The sequence below is a fragment of the Centruroides vittatus genome, unplaced genomic scaffold, assembly GCF_030686945.1.
Source record: "Centruroides vittatus isolate TY-2023 unplaced genomic scaffold, ASM3068694v2 contig_377, whole genome shotgun sequence".
Lineage (NCBI taxonomy): Eukaryota > Metazoa > Arthropoda > Arachnida > Scorpiones > Buthidae > Centruroides > Centruroides vittatus.
The window spans coordinates 2,466,561-2,485,440 of NW_027122198.1; the positions used below are offsets into that span (position 1 = coordinate 2,466,561).

At 30.3% G+C, this 18,880-nt stretch overlaps 1 protein-coding gene across 3 annotated transcripts in view; it reads right to left on the minus strand.

The window, feature by feature from the left end:
* LOC136975650 (centrosomal protein of 83 kDa-like) overlaps positions 1-18,880 on the minus strand; it is a 69,106-nt gene that overhangs the window by 28,852 nt on the left and 21,374 nt on the right. For all 3 annotated transcript variants that reach the window (XM_067270742.1, XM_067270745.1, XM_067270744.1), the window contains 4 exons: positions 17,924-18,074; positions 9,387-9,608; positions 1,384-1,632; positions 1,067-1,313 (listed from right to left, as the gene is read on the minus strand). In XM_067270742.1, the coding sequence (XP_067126843.1) occupies positions 1,067-1,313; positions 1,384-1,632; positions 9,387-9,608; positions 17,924-18,074 (869 nt within the window). The remainder of the gene's footprint in view (positions 1-1,066; positions 1,314-1,383; positions 1,633-9,386; positions 9,609-17,923; positions 18,075-18,880) is intronic.

Below are 18,880 nucleotides of genomic sequence, written 5' to 3' on the forward strand. Positions count from 1 at the left end.
TGTTCAAGAATTGCTCCAGTTCCATACTAGTGACCTTACTAATGAAGAACTTATTAATCTGGATGTAGAATGAGTGCACAAAGCTCTGGATAATAGCAATGGAGATGACAAAATTAAGATAGCAACAAAGGAATTCACATTAAAAGAGCTTGTTTCATGTCTGTGAATCTCGAGCAAAAAATAACTTATGGCAATCCTAATGTAATTGAACATATAATGAAAGTATATTGAGAAATAGAAATCACCATTTACATTAGTGAGTCACATAACAAGAAAAGAAAAAAAAATTTTTTGAATCAAGATGTCTCCTTGTCTCCTACATTACTATTAAACAAAAAAAACATACAAGTTATTTTTCAGAAAAATAGTTTCAAAATTAAAAATTGATTTAATATATTATCTCATTCCTTTCAAGTACTTCGATAAAAAATGTCTAGCATAATATTTTGTATTTAAAATTTTAAGCATAATTTTTGAAAATTCTTGGCAACCATCTCCTGTTTCTCATATGTTATTCTTCACAACTATTGTAGTTTGATTATCGTAGTGTTTTTCCTGGCAACATTAATCACAATAACCAGGGTTTCCCTGTAATTAAAGAAATTGGACTCTGGCATTTAAAATTTGAAAGAAATGGAATTGAATATGCATGCTGACTCCACAAGTCTCTGTTATGAACATAGTTTCACATTTTGACTAAACCTGAAAAAACTATTAAATAAAAAAATGCATCAGCCATTACTTTTTTTGTCAACTTAACATTTAAAATATTGCATTCCTTAACTTTTAGTTAAAATAAAAATAAATAACATTAAAATAAAAAACGATTACCAGATTATATCAAGCTATGTTCCCACTACTAATAATTATTAAATATTAGTAATTTGGCACTAGAGGTAGGCATTAGGCACCATCTCTTTGGCCAATTTAATCCAATAATTGTTTAACTTTGATACAATCATCAGTCTTTAAGATGTTTATATATGTATATATTGAATTACATAAAATGAATATCAATAAATTTAATATGTAATTACTGTATTAAGAAAATTAAAAAAAAACTTACTAGAAAGTTCTATATTAAGTTGGCTTTTGTCCCTTTCTAATTTTCCCTTATTCCTCAAATTTTCAACTTTAATATTTGCTAATTCAATCTGACACTTTTGTTTAACTTCTTCCAATTGATTTTTAATTAAAATTAATTCTTTTTTTGTAGACTGTAACTCTGATGTTAAAATTTTATTATTTTCATAACACAGGGACAACTCTTTTTCAGTTGCTTCTTTCTGCAACTCACATGATTTTATTTCTGACTGAGAAGTATATAAAATGTAATTTTAAATCAATACAAATCACGACAATGTAAATTATATTCTGTATTACCTCGAGAGTTCGAATGTTAATTTCATGTTCTGTCAGCTGTTTTGTTTGTAATCGTACGACATTATCAGTACGTAATCCCACTTTTTCTTTCACTTTTCGTAACTCTTCCAGTTCTGTTGAAAGTCCTTTTATTTTTGACTGTAATTGAACATTTTCTTTCTGTAAAATGTGTAATTGCTGTCCTTCCTGTTTATTTTCATGATGTTTCTCCATTAACAGATCATCAATTTTGTTTTGTAAATTTGTTATCTAAATAATATAAAATAATAATTATTGTATATCAGATTTTATATAAGACCAAATGATATGCCAGATTATATTGAGCTATGATATGGCTACTATTTTATAATTAAATGTAAAGTACCATATATCTCGGCGGATAAGACGATAGTTGAATCATAAAAAAAGGCCCCAAAAATCCAGGGACATCTTATAGGACAGATACAAAAAATTATATTGAAATTTATATAAATTAAAACCATTATAGAAAAATGGACAAACCGTAATTATTTACAATTAGAGAGTAGGATATGTACACAAAATAGAATAGCCCATACGACATTTTTGTGAATAGTCAAGGTCATTACCCGAATGCTGAATCAGTGTGAATGCTTGCAACAATCACAAGGCAGTGCTGCCAGATGCAAAAAAATAAATTTATTCATTTGAAAAATTACAAATAGGACATAATTCCATATACGCTATACAGTATTAGTATTCAGATGATGATTGCTGATATAAACGAAATTCATAGGCTGTTGATAGTTTGGGGTCGTCTTATAGGACAGATATAAGCTAAAACTATAAAACTTTGATGAAAACTTATACCTCGTCTCATCTGAAGGTTGTCTTATCCGCTGAGATATACGGTAATTTTGACTAGAGGCAAGTATTAGGTAGTAACTCATGATAACGGCATTAACTCTTCGATCACAGAACTGGACCAAGAGGCAATTGTATCAAGTACAAAGAAGAAAAGCCATTTCTTGTGTGGTAAAGCCTGTTGAGATGCTTCTCTGTAAAGCAACAAGCATCCAATAATTGTTTCTACTTCTGGCAACATAATCAGTTTTAAATTCCAAATTCAATGTAATCAATTTCTAAAGTGCACATTCCATGCTTTGTCAAGCATTCCATTTTAGAATTTTGATATTCCTGAAGGTCTTTAGGGTAGGCCAAGAACATTGGAAGTGTTTGGATTTTGCATTGTTGGACTGATTGAGGTTTGTTGGTATGTTATACTGTATTTACTCGGATATAAGACGATCTCATGTATAGGACGAGGTGTGACTTTAGAGATCAAAATGAAGAAAATTAGATTTATTAATACAATTTTAATTTTATTTCATTTAATCACAAATAAAATATTATCAAATTCACATATTAAGGCAAACAACCACATTTGCCTTAGTACGTGATAAATAGAAAACAAAACCAAAACATTATAATGTGCATGACCGGAAAAATTTTATTTTTAATGATTCAGAATGTGCCAATATTCATTAAAAATAACAATTTAACTAATATAAAATAACTACATTTATAATCATTGCTAAGTGACCTGTATTTTATAAACAACTAGAAACTATTTTCTCCAAATGAATGAGATGCAATGCAGTTTTAATTAATGGACATAGGATTAAACCAATAAACAAAGGAAAGTGCCTTAATTTGTTTACAGTAGGTGCAAACTTACGATAAATACACTGTAGACCTATAATGACAGCATGAAGTATACATGGTTCACAAAAATTATTGCAAAAACAAAAAGAATCCTTCACTCATGCATTTAGGATGACCTAGGTTTTTGAAGCAGTAAAAAATGAATAAAAACTAGTGATGTAACGAATACTCGGTTAGTACCCGGTATTCGGCCTATTTTTCACTATTCGGCCAAATACCGAATATTTAAATCACTATTCAGCCGAATACCGAATACCTAAAAACAGGAGTAAGAAATAACAAAAACACAGTAAATTAATCATTTTGGTAACTTTTATTAATGCTGAAAATTAAACTATAATTATTAAAGTTAATAAGAAATAGCATCTAACTCTAGTATTAAATTATTTCATAATTAAATAATATTATAGCCTTTATCTAGCCTGATAAATTGGTGTGTAGGTTAGAATGTATCGGGCATTAATATTATTGTTTAGTTAATTATGTTATATTCATATTCGTGTATATTTTAATATTTTTTACGATATTTTAAAATAATTTACGAAACGTTTTATTGAAACTTATCGTATTTAATGAAAGAATTATTTATCTATTTCTAGAAGATGAGTAACTACTATATAATTTATTTTATATATAAAGCAAAGAATGAGCATTTTTCATTATATGCAAAAGATAACATTTGATATCATGTTAATTTTAAAAATATTGACAAAAACAATAGCAACAAAATATCACAAAACTTCACAAATAGAAAACCCCCAATAATATATTTGAACTGTTCCACAACTGGGCAGAAACTAGACCACATGTTCCCACTAAAGTATATCCTTAGGGCACTATTCAGTCTACAAATACATAGTAAAAACAAAATTTTAGAGTTAAAAAGATTGATAGCAAATAAAATAACTTATAAGTTATAACTTACATCTAAATACCAACAACTACCAAATCATATTGGGCTATTTACGGCTATTACATAAATTATAAACCAATTTGGCACTAGAGGTAGACGTTAGGCTCCATCTCATATTAACTTTAATAATTATAATTTAATTAATTAATTTAAATAATTTAGACCTACTGGAAGAAAAAATCGTAGTGACAGTGGGCCAATAGAGAGCAGAGTGCGCGATCCTTGCCATAATGCGGTTTACGCGCCAATTTTCGTACTTGCATTAATCAAGCCGAATAGTTTGGCCAAATATTCAGCCATTCAGCCACACTCCTGGCCGAATATTCGGTATTCGGCCACGCTCCTAGCCAAATATTCGTTATTTGGCTGAGGCCAAATATACTATTCGTTACATCACTAATAAAAACCTTGTCTTATATGCGAGTAAATACAATATTTCTTGATAAATTTAATTATTAAAATAAAAATTAAATACTAATTTATTTATAATTACTAAATTTATCAAGAAATGGCACCTAACACCTACCCTAGACAAAATTACTTAACATTTAATTATTAAATAGTAGCTATATTAAAGCCAATAAAATATGGAAGATTGACCTCAATTAAGAATTGGATTAATGAATGTTTATATTCAGATTTTATATAATTATTATTATCATCATCAAATTACAAATAATAGTAATGAAATTTCAATCAAAGAAATTTAATTATTTCAAATTAGTGTCTATCACCTAAGTAATATTTTCAGTTTTCTATTAATTTTTAAAAAATTAGAAAAACATATGACAAATTTAATTCAAAGTAATGCTGGAACAACTAACATCAAAACCATACCTTTAATACTTTTCCAGCTTGAATTTATTTAACATAAAAAAAAAAAAAAAAAAAAAACAATTGATTTTGGTATATTCATGAACCTGCTTCGGGTTTAGCATTGGCATTGAAAAATATGGTGTTCTGAAATTCCACGGACAAATGTTAAATGCATTCTACGACGTTAATATTTAAATCCAAAATATTCAATCCATAAAAGTATACATAATCCATACAGATGCTCCTTGACTTATGACATTTTTGACATATGATAGCAGATGTGAGTAAAGCAGAAATGCTGGAAAACAGTGATCATTTGAATTCAAGCAGTACTTCTATATATTTTCTTTTGTTTCATTGGGCTGCAGTTTGAAAAAATTTTAGACCTATAAATTCCTTATGTAGTCCATCCATCTGTCATTTCTTAATCTCAAGAATGGCATTAGATAGATAAAAGACAAGATCAAATATGGAAATCTTAGGGGCAGGAAACCCTGATTTAACTATATACAAACTTCCGATGCCAACAGAAAGTCACATTATTTTGATTCAAAAATTTCCCCTTGAAAGGAGTTAGATATTGGCACGACTCTATTGTTAAAGGAATATGATATACAGGGGTAAGACACTGCTAATTTGAGGTGGAGATCAGTTATTATTGAATATAAATTTATTATTGAATATAATTAAGCAAGTAATGATCCTAATAATTTGCATTTGCTCTCTGTATAAAGCTGCCTCTTGTTTATAGACAGTTGTCGAAGAAAGACTTCTAGGCACTGGAAAGAAAATCACTTTATAACTATTGCATTAAATTAAATAAATTAAAAATATGATTAAACATACTTTTAATAAATATATTTAAATAAATATAAACACCAACCAAAATCCTGATGCTTAGCAAATAGACACCCACAACTGCTGTAAATAATCAGGCTATATTTTGGAAATAATAATTATGAATTACAAATGAATTTGGCACTAGAGGGAGGCGTTAGGTGCCATCTTGTAATAAAATGAATAATTATAATATTTAATTAATTAGTTTAGATTAAACTGGAAGAAAAGAATCGGCCTGAAGAGGGACTTGAACCTGCACCTCCCACTTACCGTGTGGATGCGTTGCCAGTTACACTACCTGGACCTTCGGTCCAATCTCCTCATACAGTATGTATAAGTTTAAGATATAATCATAGATGGCTATTATGGTTATATCTTAAACTTATACATACTGGATGAGGAGATTGGACCGAAGGTCCAGGTAGTGTAACTGGCAACGCATCCACACGATAAGTGGGAGGTGCAGGTTCAAGTCCCTCTTCAGGCCGATTCTTTTCTTCCAGTTTAATCTAAACTAATTAATTAAATATTATAATTATTCATTTTATTACAAGATGGCACCTAACGCCTCCCTCTAGTGCCAAATTCATTTGTAATTCATAATTATTATTTCCAAAATATAGCCTGATTATTTATGGCAGTTGTGGGTGTCTATATTTAAATAAATTATATTAATTTAATATAATTTATTAATTTAAATTTAATTTAATTTAATATTAAATAGAAATATTTTTAATATGATTAATGAATGAGCAATTTATTGTGGCATTGTCAATAAATAATTGCTTGTTCATTTTTTTCTTTTTCTCTGTACAGTTTATGATACAATATGCAATGTTACATACTGTATAACCTTGTATATAGCCTATTTTTATTTATTAATATTTTCTACTTATGATGTGTTTTTTGGAACATAATCCCATTGTAAGTCAAGGAGAGACTGTACTTTAAAATACAAAGTGTAACTTAAATATATTGCAAAATTTATTATTGAATATAATTAAGCAAGTAATGATCCTAATAATTTGCATTTGCTCTCTGTATAAAGCTGCCTCTTGTTTATAGACAGTTGTCGAAGAAAGACTTCTAGGCACTGGAAAGAAAATCACTTTATAACTATTGCATTAATTTTTTAATGTTGCTTTGCAGATCTCCAGTGTTTCAAATGTTCTTAAATGTTGTTCATCCAAGACTAGTTTAACAATCTTAGCTTCGTTTAGTATTGCACACACCTGAACTCCATTGCAAACTGTGCCATAGTAGTAGTTGGTTTATTATTGTCAATATCATATTTGTGTTCCTCCAGCTTACATTGTAGCAATCTATTAATATTTGCAGAACCTAAGTACACTGGATGACAGTTCAATCTTTCATCCGTTATTGGGATAGAGTATAAACTCGATGTGTTGTAATAGTCTATATCATCGTTACTGTTATGTAATAACTTGTATACTGTGGGTTTCTCCAAAAGCAGAGTTTGGCTTCCAAATACATATTTAACTATTTGCTTGTAGGGAGAAGGGAATAGCTGTGGGTTACAACCACAGACTATCAAATTATTAGGGCCCAATATTTACACTTTGTATTTTAAAGTACACCTATTTTTATGGATTGAATATTTTAAACATTAATGTCATAGAATGCATTTGTATGTGGAATTTCAGAACACCATATTTTTTGAATGATAATGCTAAATCTAAAACAGGTTCATGAATACACTGAAATGAACCCAAGCTGAAAAAGTATGAAAAGTATGGTTTTGATATTACAAATTTATCAGTTCATTTTACAAATTTTTAATTAAACTAATTAAACATATTGAAATTGCAACTTATTCCTTTCCTGTTCTTACTCAGAAACTATTTTATATGAAACATTATCTATCTTTAAAAAGTTCAAGTTATATTAGAAATTCTGAACTCAAAAATAAAAACTTAACATACTTCATATAGATATTATATCAAAGTCAGCATTAGACTACTGGAATATTGAACAAATTTAGCAAGAATGTACAGTGAACTAGTCAAATAAATACTATGACATAATCTTATTCAGCAAAATTAATAAGCATGCCAAAATACCTAGTATTCTTACTCAGGCCCAGATAATTATGCTCTTAAAAATCAAAAACATATGCTTATAATATTCCCTAAAATCATGAAAATATTCTCATAAAAACTGATATGTTCAAACATGTTTTTATTAATTTTTTCCCTTATATTAGTTTATTTACAAAATCAATCAAGTAGAATATAAATTTCTCTGGCTGTAATGCATAACAAACTAATGCTTCAAGCTCTCAGTTGTAAAGTTTGCTCTGTTTCTGTGTAATAGTGCTGCATGTCATGAAAAACTTCTGTCAACATCACGCAAAGTAGCAAGAGCAAAAACAAATGATGCTATTTCCACAGGTGAAAAGGAAAGAGTCAAGTTTCCTTTTCCATTTCTTGAGATTTTGAATAAGATAAGATTTCTTCGTATCTTTCCATTCTTTATTTTTATTTGGAACAAATTCAAATTTTTCATGTATCTTTTTAGTCACTGCTCCTTGAATCATACAAAGTCTCTCTGCAACACTTTCAATCAAACTGACAGCAGTATACAATGGCATCTTTTCTTCTAATGTTACTACATTTTCAAAAAATTCAAAATTTGTTTTGATGAAATCTAATTTATGTTCAATAGCTCTCTCTTTAAACAACTCTGGGTATTTTCTATGCTCACTGCATCATCCAGGATAAAGATTGAAATGATTCTCTTTATGCCTTTGTAATTATCATAACAACAGGCAGTATTTATCCAGGTACAGTACCCCACAGGATTGGGAGACAAGGGGATACCAGATAGTTACTGTAAACTCCCATCTTCTTGAATATACCTTCATAAGAACTTTTTCACATTTAAGATTAATTTATTAATATTTGGAAAATATTCATGTACTTTTTCACAGACATGATTTAATGCATGATCTATGCACATAAGTAGAAGCATTTTTGGATAAAAAAACATTCAATGCCTCTCCATCTTTCACCATATAGAGTGCTGAATCTGTTACAAAAAGAAACACACTCTCATATTAAATCTGTGCTGGCCATAAAATATGCATTGTATCATAAACTTCCCAAAGCCCAATTCATAGATACTCGACCAAATGATCACAATAATTAACAGGAATATAAATTTGCTATTAGTAATGAATAGATATTAAGTAATTTTGGTGTCAGAGGTAGACATTAGGTGCCATCTCTTATCTGAATTAATAATTAAAACTTTTAACAATTTATTAAATAATTTAGAACAGTCTGGAAGAAAAGATCTAGCCTGGAGTGGGTTTTCAACTTATGTTACAAGTCATCTTCAGAATCATCATATAATTATAAATGGTTATACATAGAACATTTTCTTTCTTTTCACTGTTCCTCCATTAGTTCCTTATAACTTCTAATTACTTCTGTAATCACAGTAATTTAGGATATAGAGCTATATCCTAAACTTACAGACTGTATTATCAACCATTATGCATAGAACGTTAGGGTCTATTCATAATGCAAATGGTCAATAATTGTATGGTGCAACTGAAGATGACTTGTGAAACAGGTCAAAAGACATTTGTAACTGCATCTGTGGTAAAATGTGACTTGTAATAAAGCAATGTTATCTTATATTTGTTGAAGCATTAGTTTATTCTCATTTCACTTCCTGAATGAAGAAAGCAACATTTTGCATTTAAATAAATAGATAAATTTTTTACCTCCGATTCATACTGAAGTTTTAATCCTTCAACTGTTCTTTTATGTTCTATTTCATTATACTCAAGTTGTGATTTAAGAGTTGAAGCTTCATAATGGAGTCTAGTATATTCTTGCCTATAATTATCTAATTCAGATTCCAATTGATTAGTCCATTCCTTCAAGTTATTTCTGGATTTTTCTTTAAGATTTCTATATAAATTGTTTGATGTTTGGGCTTCTAACTGTAAATAAAACAAAATTTTATTTTAGATAGTCTTAAAATTTCAATTTTTTCCTAAATTACAGAACTTAATTTAAGTATAAAGATAATACATTAAATAAACTGTCTTTTATGTTGAGCTTTTATGTACATAAAAGATACATGCAAGTACTTTCAACAATGTATTGTTATCTTTGTCAGGCAAGAACATAAAGCAACAACAAACTGATAATGAATTAAGAGGATATAAATTAATAAATTTATTCCGTGTTTAAAAACACGTTTAATGATCTTTAAAGTTTTGAATAAATGTAGAACAAAAATTGCTAATAAATATCACATAAAAGCCAAATGATTGTCACATTAGATTGGACTAAATTACAGCTACTATTAATAATTAAATTCTAAGTAATTTTGCCAAGAAATTGTTTCTATTAGGCACTATCTCTTATTAAAATTAATGATTATAATTAAATTAATATTTATTAATTAATGGACAATTTTGCTTTATAAGCAAGTGACAATTTTGTTGGCAACCCTTGAAGAACCTTTATTTCAGATAACAAAAAAGGTTTTTTGTTACCAGACATAAAGATTCTTCAAAGGTTGTCATTAGCACCAGTCATTAAGTTGGAAGATATCTTAATTTTTTTGGTTTTTAGATTATTGAGTTGAGTGTTCTTATTAATTTAGAAGGTTCTGGAAAAAAATCTGTCCAGAGCAGGACTCGAACCCACAACTGCCACTTACTGTGACGATGATTTGTCGGTTATGCTATTTAGACTGTTGAAACTGGATGATTAAATCTGCAACAGACACTGTTATAACTAACAAAAAACTTTAATTTACACAAAAGAAGGAACACTACAACTTCACACATCTGAAGAGAGAACAGAAAGGCGGGAAAAAAAAAGAGGGAACTCACAGCAAAACGATTGGTGTTGCCACCTATGGACAGATCATGAAAATGTAGAAAATTTATTTTTCCAACACAGACCTTCATCTGATCCATCACTTCCAGAACTATTAATTTAGATTTAACAACACTGGTTACTCATGATACTGACTGGTTACTCCGTGCCAACAGTTTATAAAGTCGTCCCCAGTTGATGCTTTGAGTAACCAGTATGATTATATCTAAATTAATAGTTCTGGAATTGATAATCCGATGAAGGTCCAGGTAGCATAACTGGCAATGCATCTGCATGGTAAGTGACAGTTGTGAGTTTGAGTCCTGCACTATGCAGATTCTTTTCTTCCAGAACCTTCTAAATTAATTAATAATTATTAATTTAATTATTAAATTTAATAAGAGATGGAACCTAATGTCTACTTTCAGGCCAAATTATTTAGCATTTAATTATTATTAGTATCAGTAATACAACCTGACCTAATCCAGCAACCATTTGGATTTAATACAACTACCAGGCTTACAGATGTTTATATTTAAATATGACAGAACACTTGCTAAATTATAACTGACATAAAAAATAAACAATAATCCTTTTACTTTGTAAAACATTATTAAAACAATAATTAATATTGTTATAATTTAAATTGGTACAGAGTATCATATCCACAAATTAAGATTTTAGTTGTTTAAAAAGAGATACTAAAGGTCAGGATGCTTGAGGGTTGGCTTGTTACAGGAGTCCTTAGTTGCTATATGTAGGAATTCCCAGATAAATAAGGTTATTTGGTCTATATGGTGTTTTAGTAACAATATTTCTGACCATACAAGATTTTTTGGCAAGTTTTGTAGAACATCTGTTATCTGAAACATCATCTCGGAATTCTGCTAGATGGTTAATAAACATTCTGGTGATTATTCCTATGTAATATAGTTTAGAACCTTTTGGTATCAATGTTTCTATACACCTTGGGAGTGATTTGTAATCTAACATGATATACTTTGGTGTCAAACCATGCTGGTGGCACTCCAAAAGAAAATTCAATTTTATATGTTCCATGTGCCAACATTATTTTGCATTTAGAAATGCAAAGAAATATCCACAGAACTATCTAGAAGGGTTCTCAAACATTACTTTCACTCCTGTGGAATGAATCTTACATCCTCGTACAATGTGAGGACATCAACTGTTTATTCATCTGAGAAACATTACTTATTGAGAAATTGGAGTGGTATAATAAACTCTAGAGCTAAAATATGTTTCACTATTTAATAATTTAAAAAAAAATTAAATTTCAGCTGCCAATAATTTTCAATTATAGTTTGATCATTAATTAAATGTGTAAGTTTAATAGCACACGATTTAAATTTAACACAAGCATTCTGTGAGATCTGGAATTTCCTCAGAATTTAACTTGTAATAATTCGTTTTAGGAGTTTTCCCCTAATATAAACATCCTGTCTAAAAACGGCCCTGGACGAGAAAATATGCGTCCCTGGCCATCTAACTGTCAACAATCCTTTGTTCTTAAGCTTTAAACGGATCATCTTGCAACCTAAGTTTATACTTAACGTTTGAATTTGTCATATATTTTGAATCCCGGGAACACCTATGACACAAATCGTCATCCACCTACGATCACGTGACCTAATTTCCCAGGCTAAACTTATAAAAGCCACTCCTTCCACCCCCTCGGGGAGTCTCATATCATCTGCCGGACAAATGCCATTGCACGTCGTCACCGCTCAGACCTACTGTCCCAACGTCTCCGCGCTCAGTCGCGACCTTATAAACTGTGCCAATTTCGGATACTACTCTCCACATAGAGGATATCAAAGTGATAACAAGAAAGGAACTACTAATGAGGTATGAACCGAACCTGTAAGCTCTCTCTCTCGAACCCTACGCGACTTAGGAAATTTAGTCAGATTTTGTATTGGTGTCTTTTGTTAATTTGAATAAATCTTGTTTTATTGTTAAATGGTCTCCTCTGTGTCTCGAATATCGCTTCGCCTTATCGTCGACCCCATCTCACCTCCTATCCACTCACATAACGTGTAACGCGCCGGCAATGTAACAGCTATCCTGACAAGTGAGACGAAGAAAAGGGAGACACAGCTTCTGCCTACCTCCCCGTTCTCACAATTCCAATTAGTACAAATTAACATTAAACCTTTAATAATAACATGTGCATTCCAATTAGAACATTAACATTTATGTTAAAATTTATATCAACATTCTAAAATTTGTTTTGTTTTGCATGAAGAAGACATTCTATATATTCTTATTTGTTGGGGGTGCTGTATGAATATTATTATCTTCAATCATTTTAATCTTTTTTAATTAGGTTGATTTTTCTCACAGCAAACACTATCTTTCATCTTTGAACAGATAATGTTTCCTGTGAGAAAAATCAACCTAATTAAAAAGGATTAAAGTGATTGAAGATAATAGCATTCTATTTATGTCAAAAGTGGTTATGAGATAATGTTTATTTTTGCACTTTACTCGTCAAAACTTTATTAATTCCGAAAGACAGTCATCTTAAAATTTTATCTGATAAAAATCTGGCTTGACAAAATAATTTCTTTCATACTCCATGGAAACTGCAAGGGGATATTCCCGGAAACTGCAAGGAGATCAACATTCCCTTGCATTTAGAAATGCAAGAGAATGTTGGCACAAGGAATGTATACAACTGAGTTTTTGTTTAGAGTGCTGCCAGCATAGTTTGACATCAAAGTGTATCATGTTAGATTACAAATCACTCCCAAGTTTTGAACCCATATGTACAATTGAATGTTGTAGTAGAATATTATATTTTAGCTGTTTAAAAAGTCATAATTTCACTGCAACATTCTCAGACGGGTTTGAAACTATATTAATAGGAGTCACTACCAGAAGGTTTATTAACCATTTAGCAGAACACTGCAATGACATTCAACTACAGATGCCCCAAAGAAAAAAGCGTTGAAACAAAACTTTAATCCTGTATGGTCAGAAGGGTTGTTACTAAAATGCCGTATAGACCAAAGAACGATATTTATCTGGAAATTCCTACATATAGCAACTAAGGATTCATGTAACAACCCTCAACCATCATGACATTTGGTATTGCTTTTTAAACAGCTAAAATCTTAATTATGACTACGATACAATGTACCAATTTAAATTAAAATTATCATTTTAATAGTCCCAATATTGGGTTTTGCAGGGGAATGGAGTAGACACAAGATTTTTCCAGGGTGGAAAGAGCGTCCTTATCATTACATAAGATTTGCCTCAGACTTGAGCGTGAGGCTATGGGTAAGCAAAAGCCATTTTGCCTAAAAATCCGGCAAATCTGGGCTGTGAGGCAGCCACAGTAAGGGAGGGAGGGACGGAGTGTCATCCAATCCCTTGGTCTGCGCAAGGTGGTAGCAGGAAGAGACTGTTTAACGCTGTTTTTGACATGGTTGTATTTAGCAGGACCATATCCCACAGCATGCATCGCTGTGCAGATGGCCTCTAGCTCAGTGTTGATAAGATGTTGTGTCGAGAGTAGTAAGAAAGCTCGTCTGATTAAGGGAGATATGGCCACATTATTAACGTATTGCTGTGGCTGGAAGGCTGTGGCTGGTATTATGGGGAGCCATATTGTCAATAATCCCCTGCAAAACCCAATATCGGGACTATACACCTATTATATAGGTGCAACCGCCAGAATGCTGGCCGTTTGCATATCTGAACACCAACGTTTGGTCGCACTAGGCAACTGCAATACCAAACTTTCCAAATTGGTGGTACAGCATCACCACACAGCACTTTGGAATCAGGTGGTAATACTCAGCTGTGAGGAGGGGAGCTTGCTGTTTATTCGGGAGGCCCTCTTCACTAAGCTGTTCCCCATGCAACTCCCCTACCCTTGAATTACCTGAAGTTTGGACTAATTTATACAAATGGTTAAAAAATTAACAATAACTCTACTTTCATTTCCTGCACCGCCATTGTAGAGTAAGATGCATGCGCATCGATCTTTTAAATGTATCTTAATATATGTTACATGTATTTTACATGTGTTTTCCAATTATGTTACATATTTTTATATTTATATTTTAACGTAACATGCACTTATGGTGCTCTTCCAATTGGTTTTTACCTTTATATATGTTAAGGCACATGCATGTCAGTTTTACGAGTTTACAAAAAATGCTTAATTATAATATAAAGTTTATATTTGTTGATTTTGTCGAAACCGTGTTGTGTTTGATTAGTGTGTACAGGCACGATGAAGTGACGTTTATTTTTTCAACACTAGGCTAGTTGAATCTTTATTTAGTTAGCGGAAGCGAATTTAACGAATCGTTAATTAATCGTTAAATTCGCTTCCGCTAACTAAATAAAGATTCAACTAGCCTAGTGTTGAAAAAATAAACGTCACTTCATCGTGCCTGTACACACGTTTATATTTGTTCTTAAAACGTTATGTTCCAAAACTGCTAATGTTGTTAAGTTTGTAAAATTTTAAATATTTTGTTTGAATTCTCTGTCATTCAAACTGCCTGAGGACAATGTGCGTAAATTACGTTGAAAGTGCTTGCAGAAATAAAATATTTCTTTTAATTTCATTTAACGCCTCCTTATCTGAAGTTTTTAATTGTGTTAATACAACTGTTGGTGTGACATCCAAGCTAAGTATTTAGTATACCTAAAAGGAAGATTTCTAGTTTGTTTTCGAAATGTATTGCAGTACTTCTTTTGCTATCTAGTATTCTTGATTTGTCTATCTTGGCTGCTTTAATAGTAGCATTGAGCTTACAGCCCAATAATTCAACAGTTTGTTTGGCTTTAAAATCAGGTTTATGGAAAAAACTTCATAATTACATACTTTATACTCATTTGTATCCTTGCCCAATTTGCACAACTTGGCATAATGCAGTTATTGAAGCTACTGGGCATGGTAAAAAATTAAGACAGCATCCGCACAATTATTCAAGATATTACAGGTTCTGACTAGTAAAGAATTTTCAATCCTGCCCCACAAATAGACTATATATTGATTATTAACAATCTGACATGCCATAACAAGCAAAAATTTAAAAAAACTAATAAGAGAGCTTAAAATTAATAAATACAAATTATTCTGACAGTTTATGAGTTAATTATACTTTCTATTTGCAAAATTTCCTCAACCTTAACACAAAATAAGAAAAAAGTGAACTTTTAAGAAATTTGTAGGATTTCCTGGGATGAGAAGAATTTCCTGGGTTAAAAAACAGCCAGGATCACGTAAGAGAAACCCTACTTGGCACCATAGTTAATACTTTTCTTCTTTACACTGCTTGTAAAAAAAATCAACCTTGTTGAAAACTGGTAAAGCTAATAGGGAACAATTTGAATAGTTGACTCCATTGAGTCAACTTCAAACTGTACTTTTGAAAACTTTCAGAATATGAAATGGAACTTCAATCTCAAATGTAAAAAGAATAAATAATGTAAAAATTTGAAACAAACTGTATATAGACTATTGATATTTTAAAACTTTGTAGAACTAAAATTTAATAAAAAAATAAAACTCATAATAATGTATGTTGATAACATTTTTATCATCTGAAGGAGCAAAGCAACAGTGCAAGATTTCATAGAAGTCATAAATACTAACACTGCAGAAGTTAGTCTTTCTTTCACAGACACAGTTACAATAGTAACAATTTCTTAGATCTGTGTATAAAAAGAGAAGATTGTTTCTATACAAAAATCATTAAGAAATCTGTTTCAATAAACTTTTTCATACATTGGAAATTGAATGACCTACCAGGATGCAAATCAGTAGCCATTAGAATCTTAACATTTTTTTCAAATGTTCAAATAATTTTTAAAAAATGCATTCAACATAAAATTATTTGTAACTTTATCCTATTGATTAACTGAATGATGTCAATTTTATTCAATATGATCTTCTGAACAGTTATTGAAGGCTGCTATGTCATTTGTGTTTATTACATTCAGAAGCTTAGATATGGAAATAAACATATCTAACTTTTGAAGCTACTTTTATCTAAGCTTCTGAATGTAATAAACATAAGATTGCTCTAACGGCCCGATCGACGACTCTTCCCTAAGTTCTTCTATTAATAAAAGTTTGTCCCATTTATCCATTTAATGTCTACTTCCTTGTCATTTGCCAACCAGACTAGAGAAGTGACAACCCCTAAGTAAGCAGATTTAAAAGGAAAATATATGCTCATACTCTTTTTTCTAACAACCTAGTCATGAAACCTACATAATAAAATCTTTTACCACATTTTTCCTCAATATGTAACCAGTTCAAACACAGTTATTTTCTAAGAATTAATCACATCCACATACTCTGTAATTACTAGCCAATCAACAACATTATTTTATCCACAACTTTATGGATAAAATAAAGTTGTTGATTGGTTAGTAATTACAGAGTTTGTGGATGCGATAATTCCTAGAGAATAATGGTGTTTGAACCAGTTACACATTGAGATTAAAGAAACAGAATAGAAGCAAAGAATAAATCATAGCTAAATTTGTAACAATTTTACCATTTTTGTTCAATGTTTACATTCCAGAAATGATATTCAAACCTTGACACAAAAACCTTTAAAATGCAGCCTTTTTATTCAATTTTCTAACATTTTCAGCCAGTCTGAATGGCCTTCATCTTTCAGACTGGCTGAAAACATTAGAAAATTGAATAAAAAGGCTACATTTTAAAGGTTTTTTGTATTGAGGTTTGAGTATTAGTTAAGTGCACTTAGAGAAGAATGATAAGAATATAGTAGAAAGCTATCTATCCTTACTACTACAAGAAATGTTTAGGATTGTAGGTAAATACTAAACATTTTTAAAAGCAATTTAACTTTTATTATTTATTAAAGTCTTTAAATTATTTATTATTATTATTATTATTATTATCATCATATGTACTGTACATTAAATACCAATAATTATCATAAGAAAATCTGCCAACAGAAAAATAACTGCAATAAAAAATAATTATAACAATTAATGGCAGTTAATTTCATTCAAAAAACTAAAATATGCCAGTTTCAGTGCATAAAAATAATTTAACAGGGTAATTTCACTCAAGTTTTTTGATTTTTTTAAATTTATTTCTTTTAATATCATAGAAAAGTTTTAAAAACATCTTTCACACTTTTCTTTTATTATCACTTACTTTTAAATATAAACATGCATACTGAACCTGATACATTACAATAAATCAACAACAACTGCCATATTACATCAGCTAAATAATGGATCAAATCTAAAATTATTTAATTAAATTATAATTATTAAATTTATTATGAGATGATGCCTAACACTTCCCTCTTGGGTCAAGTGTATTAGTAATTCATAATTATTATAGCCATTATTTAGCCCAATGTAATATGGCAGTTGTTGATTTATCACTTACTTTCATTTTTAATTCTTCAATTTCTTTCTGCTGCTTTTGAACCATTTTATTAGCTTTTTCAATGGCTTCTACACTTTTATTATTAATTGCTTTGTTTTCTTCTAGGATCAATTTCATTTCTTTTTGCAGACTTAAAAATTCATCTTGTAACCTTTTAAATAGAATTTTTCTTATTCATTTTGTATTAGTAATTATCTTATTAAATACAATAGTCAACAAAATGAACCAATTCAATAATCCAAAAAATTAAAAATAAGTAAACTGGAGGCATTTAACAATAAAACAAATGAAAATGTCTCAAGATAGAATGTTCCAAAAGGTAATTTCTCCGCTTATTTGTTCTACATTGTTTTATTGAAAATAATATTTCTAAATATAAAAAAAGGATAAACTTCTTCAAAAGATCTTTAATAGCAGATATTGGCATTAATCCTCTTTTTCAGAAGAAAACATATTTCGCCAAGTTTCTTGGTGTTTTTCACTCAAGAGTTCTTGGCATTCTCCTGTCGTCAGATCCGTTTCAGGTTCCATTATGAGCTCTTCAAAGTTCTTTCTTTCTCAGATGTGATTTTTGTTACTCCTTTAGCTGCTCGAGTCTTCTTGATTATATTGTATCTTTCTTAGATAAGATTTAACTGCAGCCTACTGTAGACCTGTTCAAGTCATACTGCCCAGCAACATCAGACATTTTCTGCCCACTCTCTACCTTTGCTATTATACTCTCACCTTCGAAAATAAAAACCAATGCAAAATTTAATGAGTGCCCACCCGACAGTCTTGTGAACACTATAAAAGAATTGTTTCTGTCAGAAAAATGAAACGCTGGAATTACAAGAGAGAGTTTCAAAGTACAGAGGAATACTATCCGATTAGTATATACCGAGTTGAGCGTTGATGTCGTTTCCCACGCTCCAAAAAGTTTCGAATTGTGGCCTGAAGACAATCGGTATTCATTAT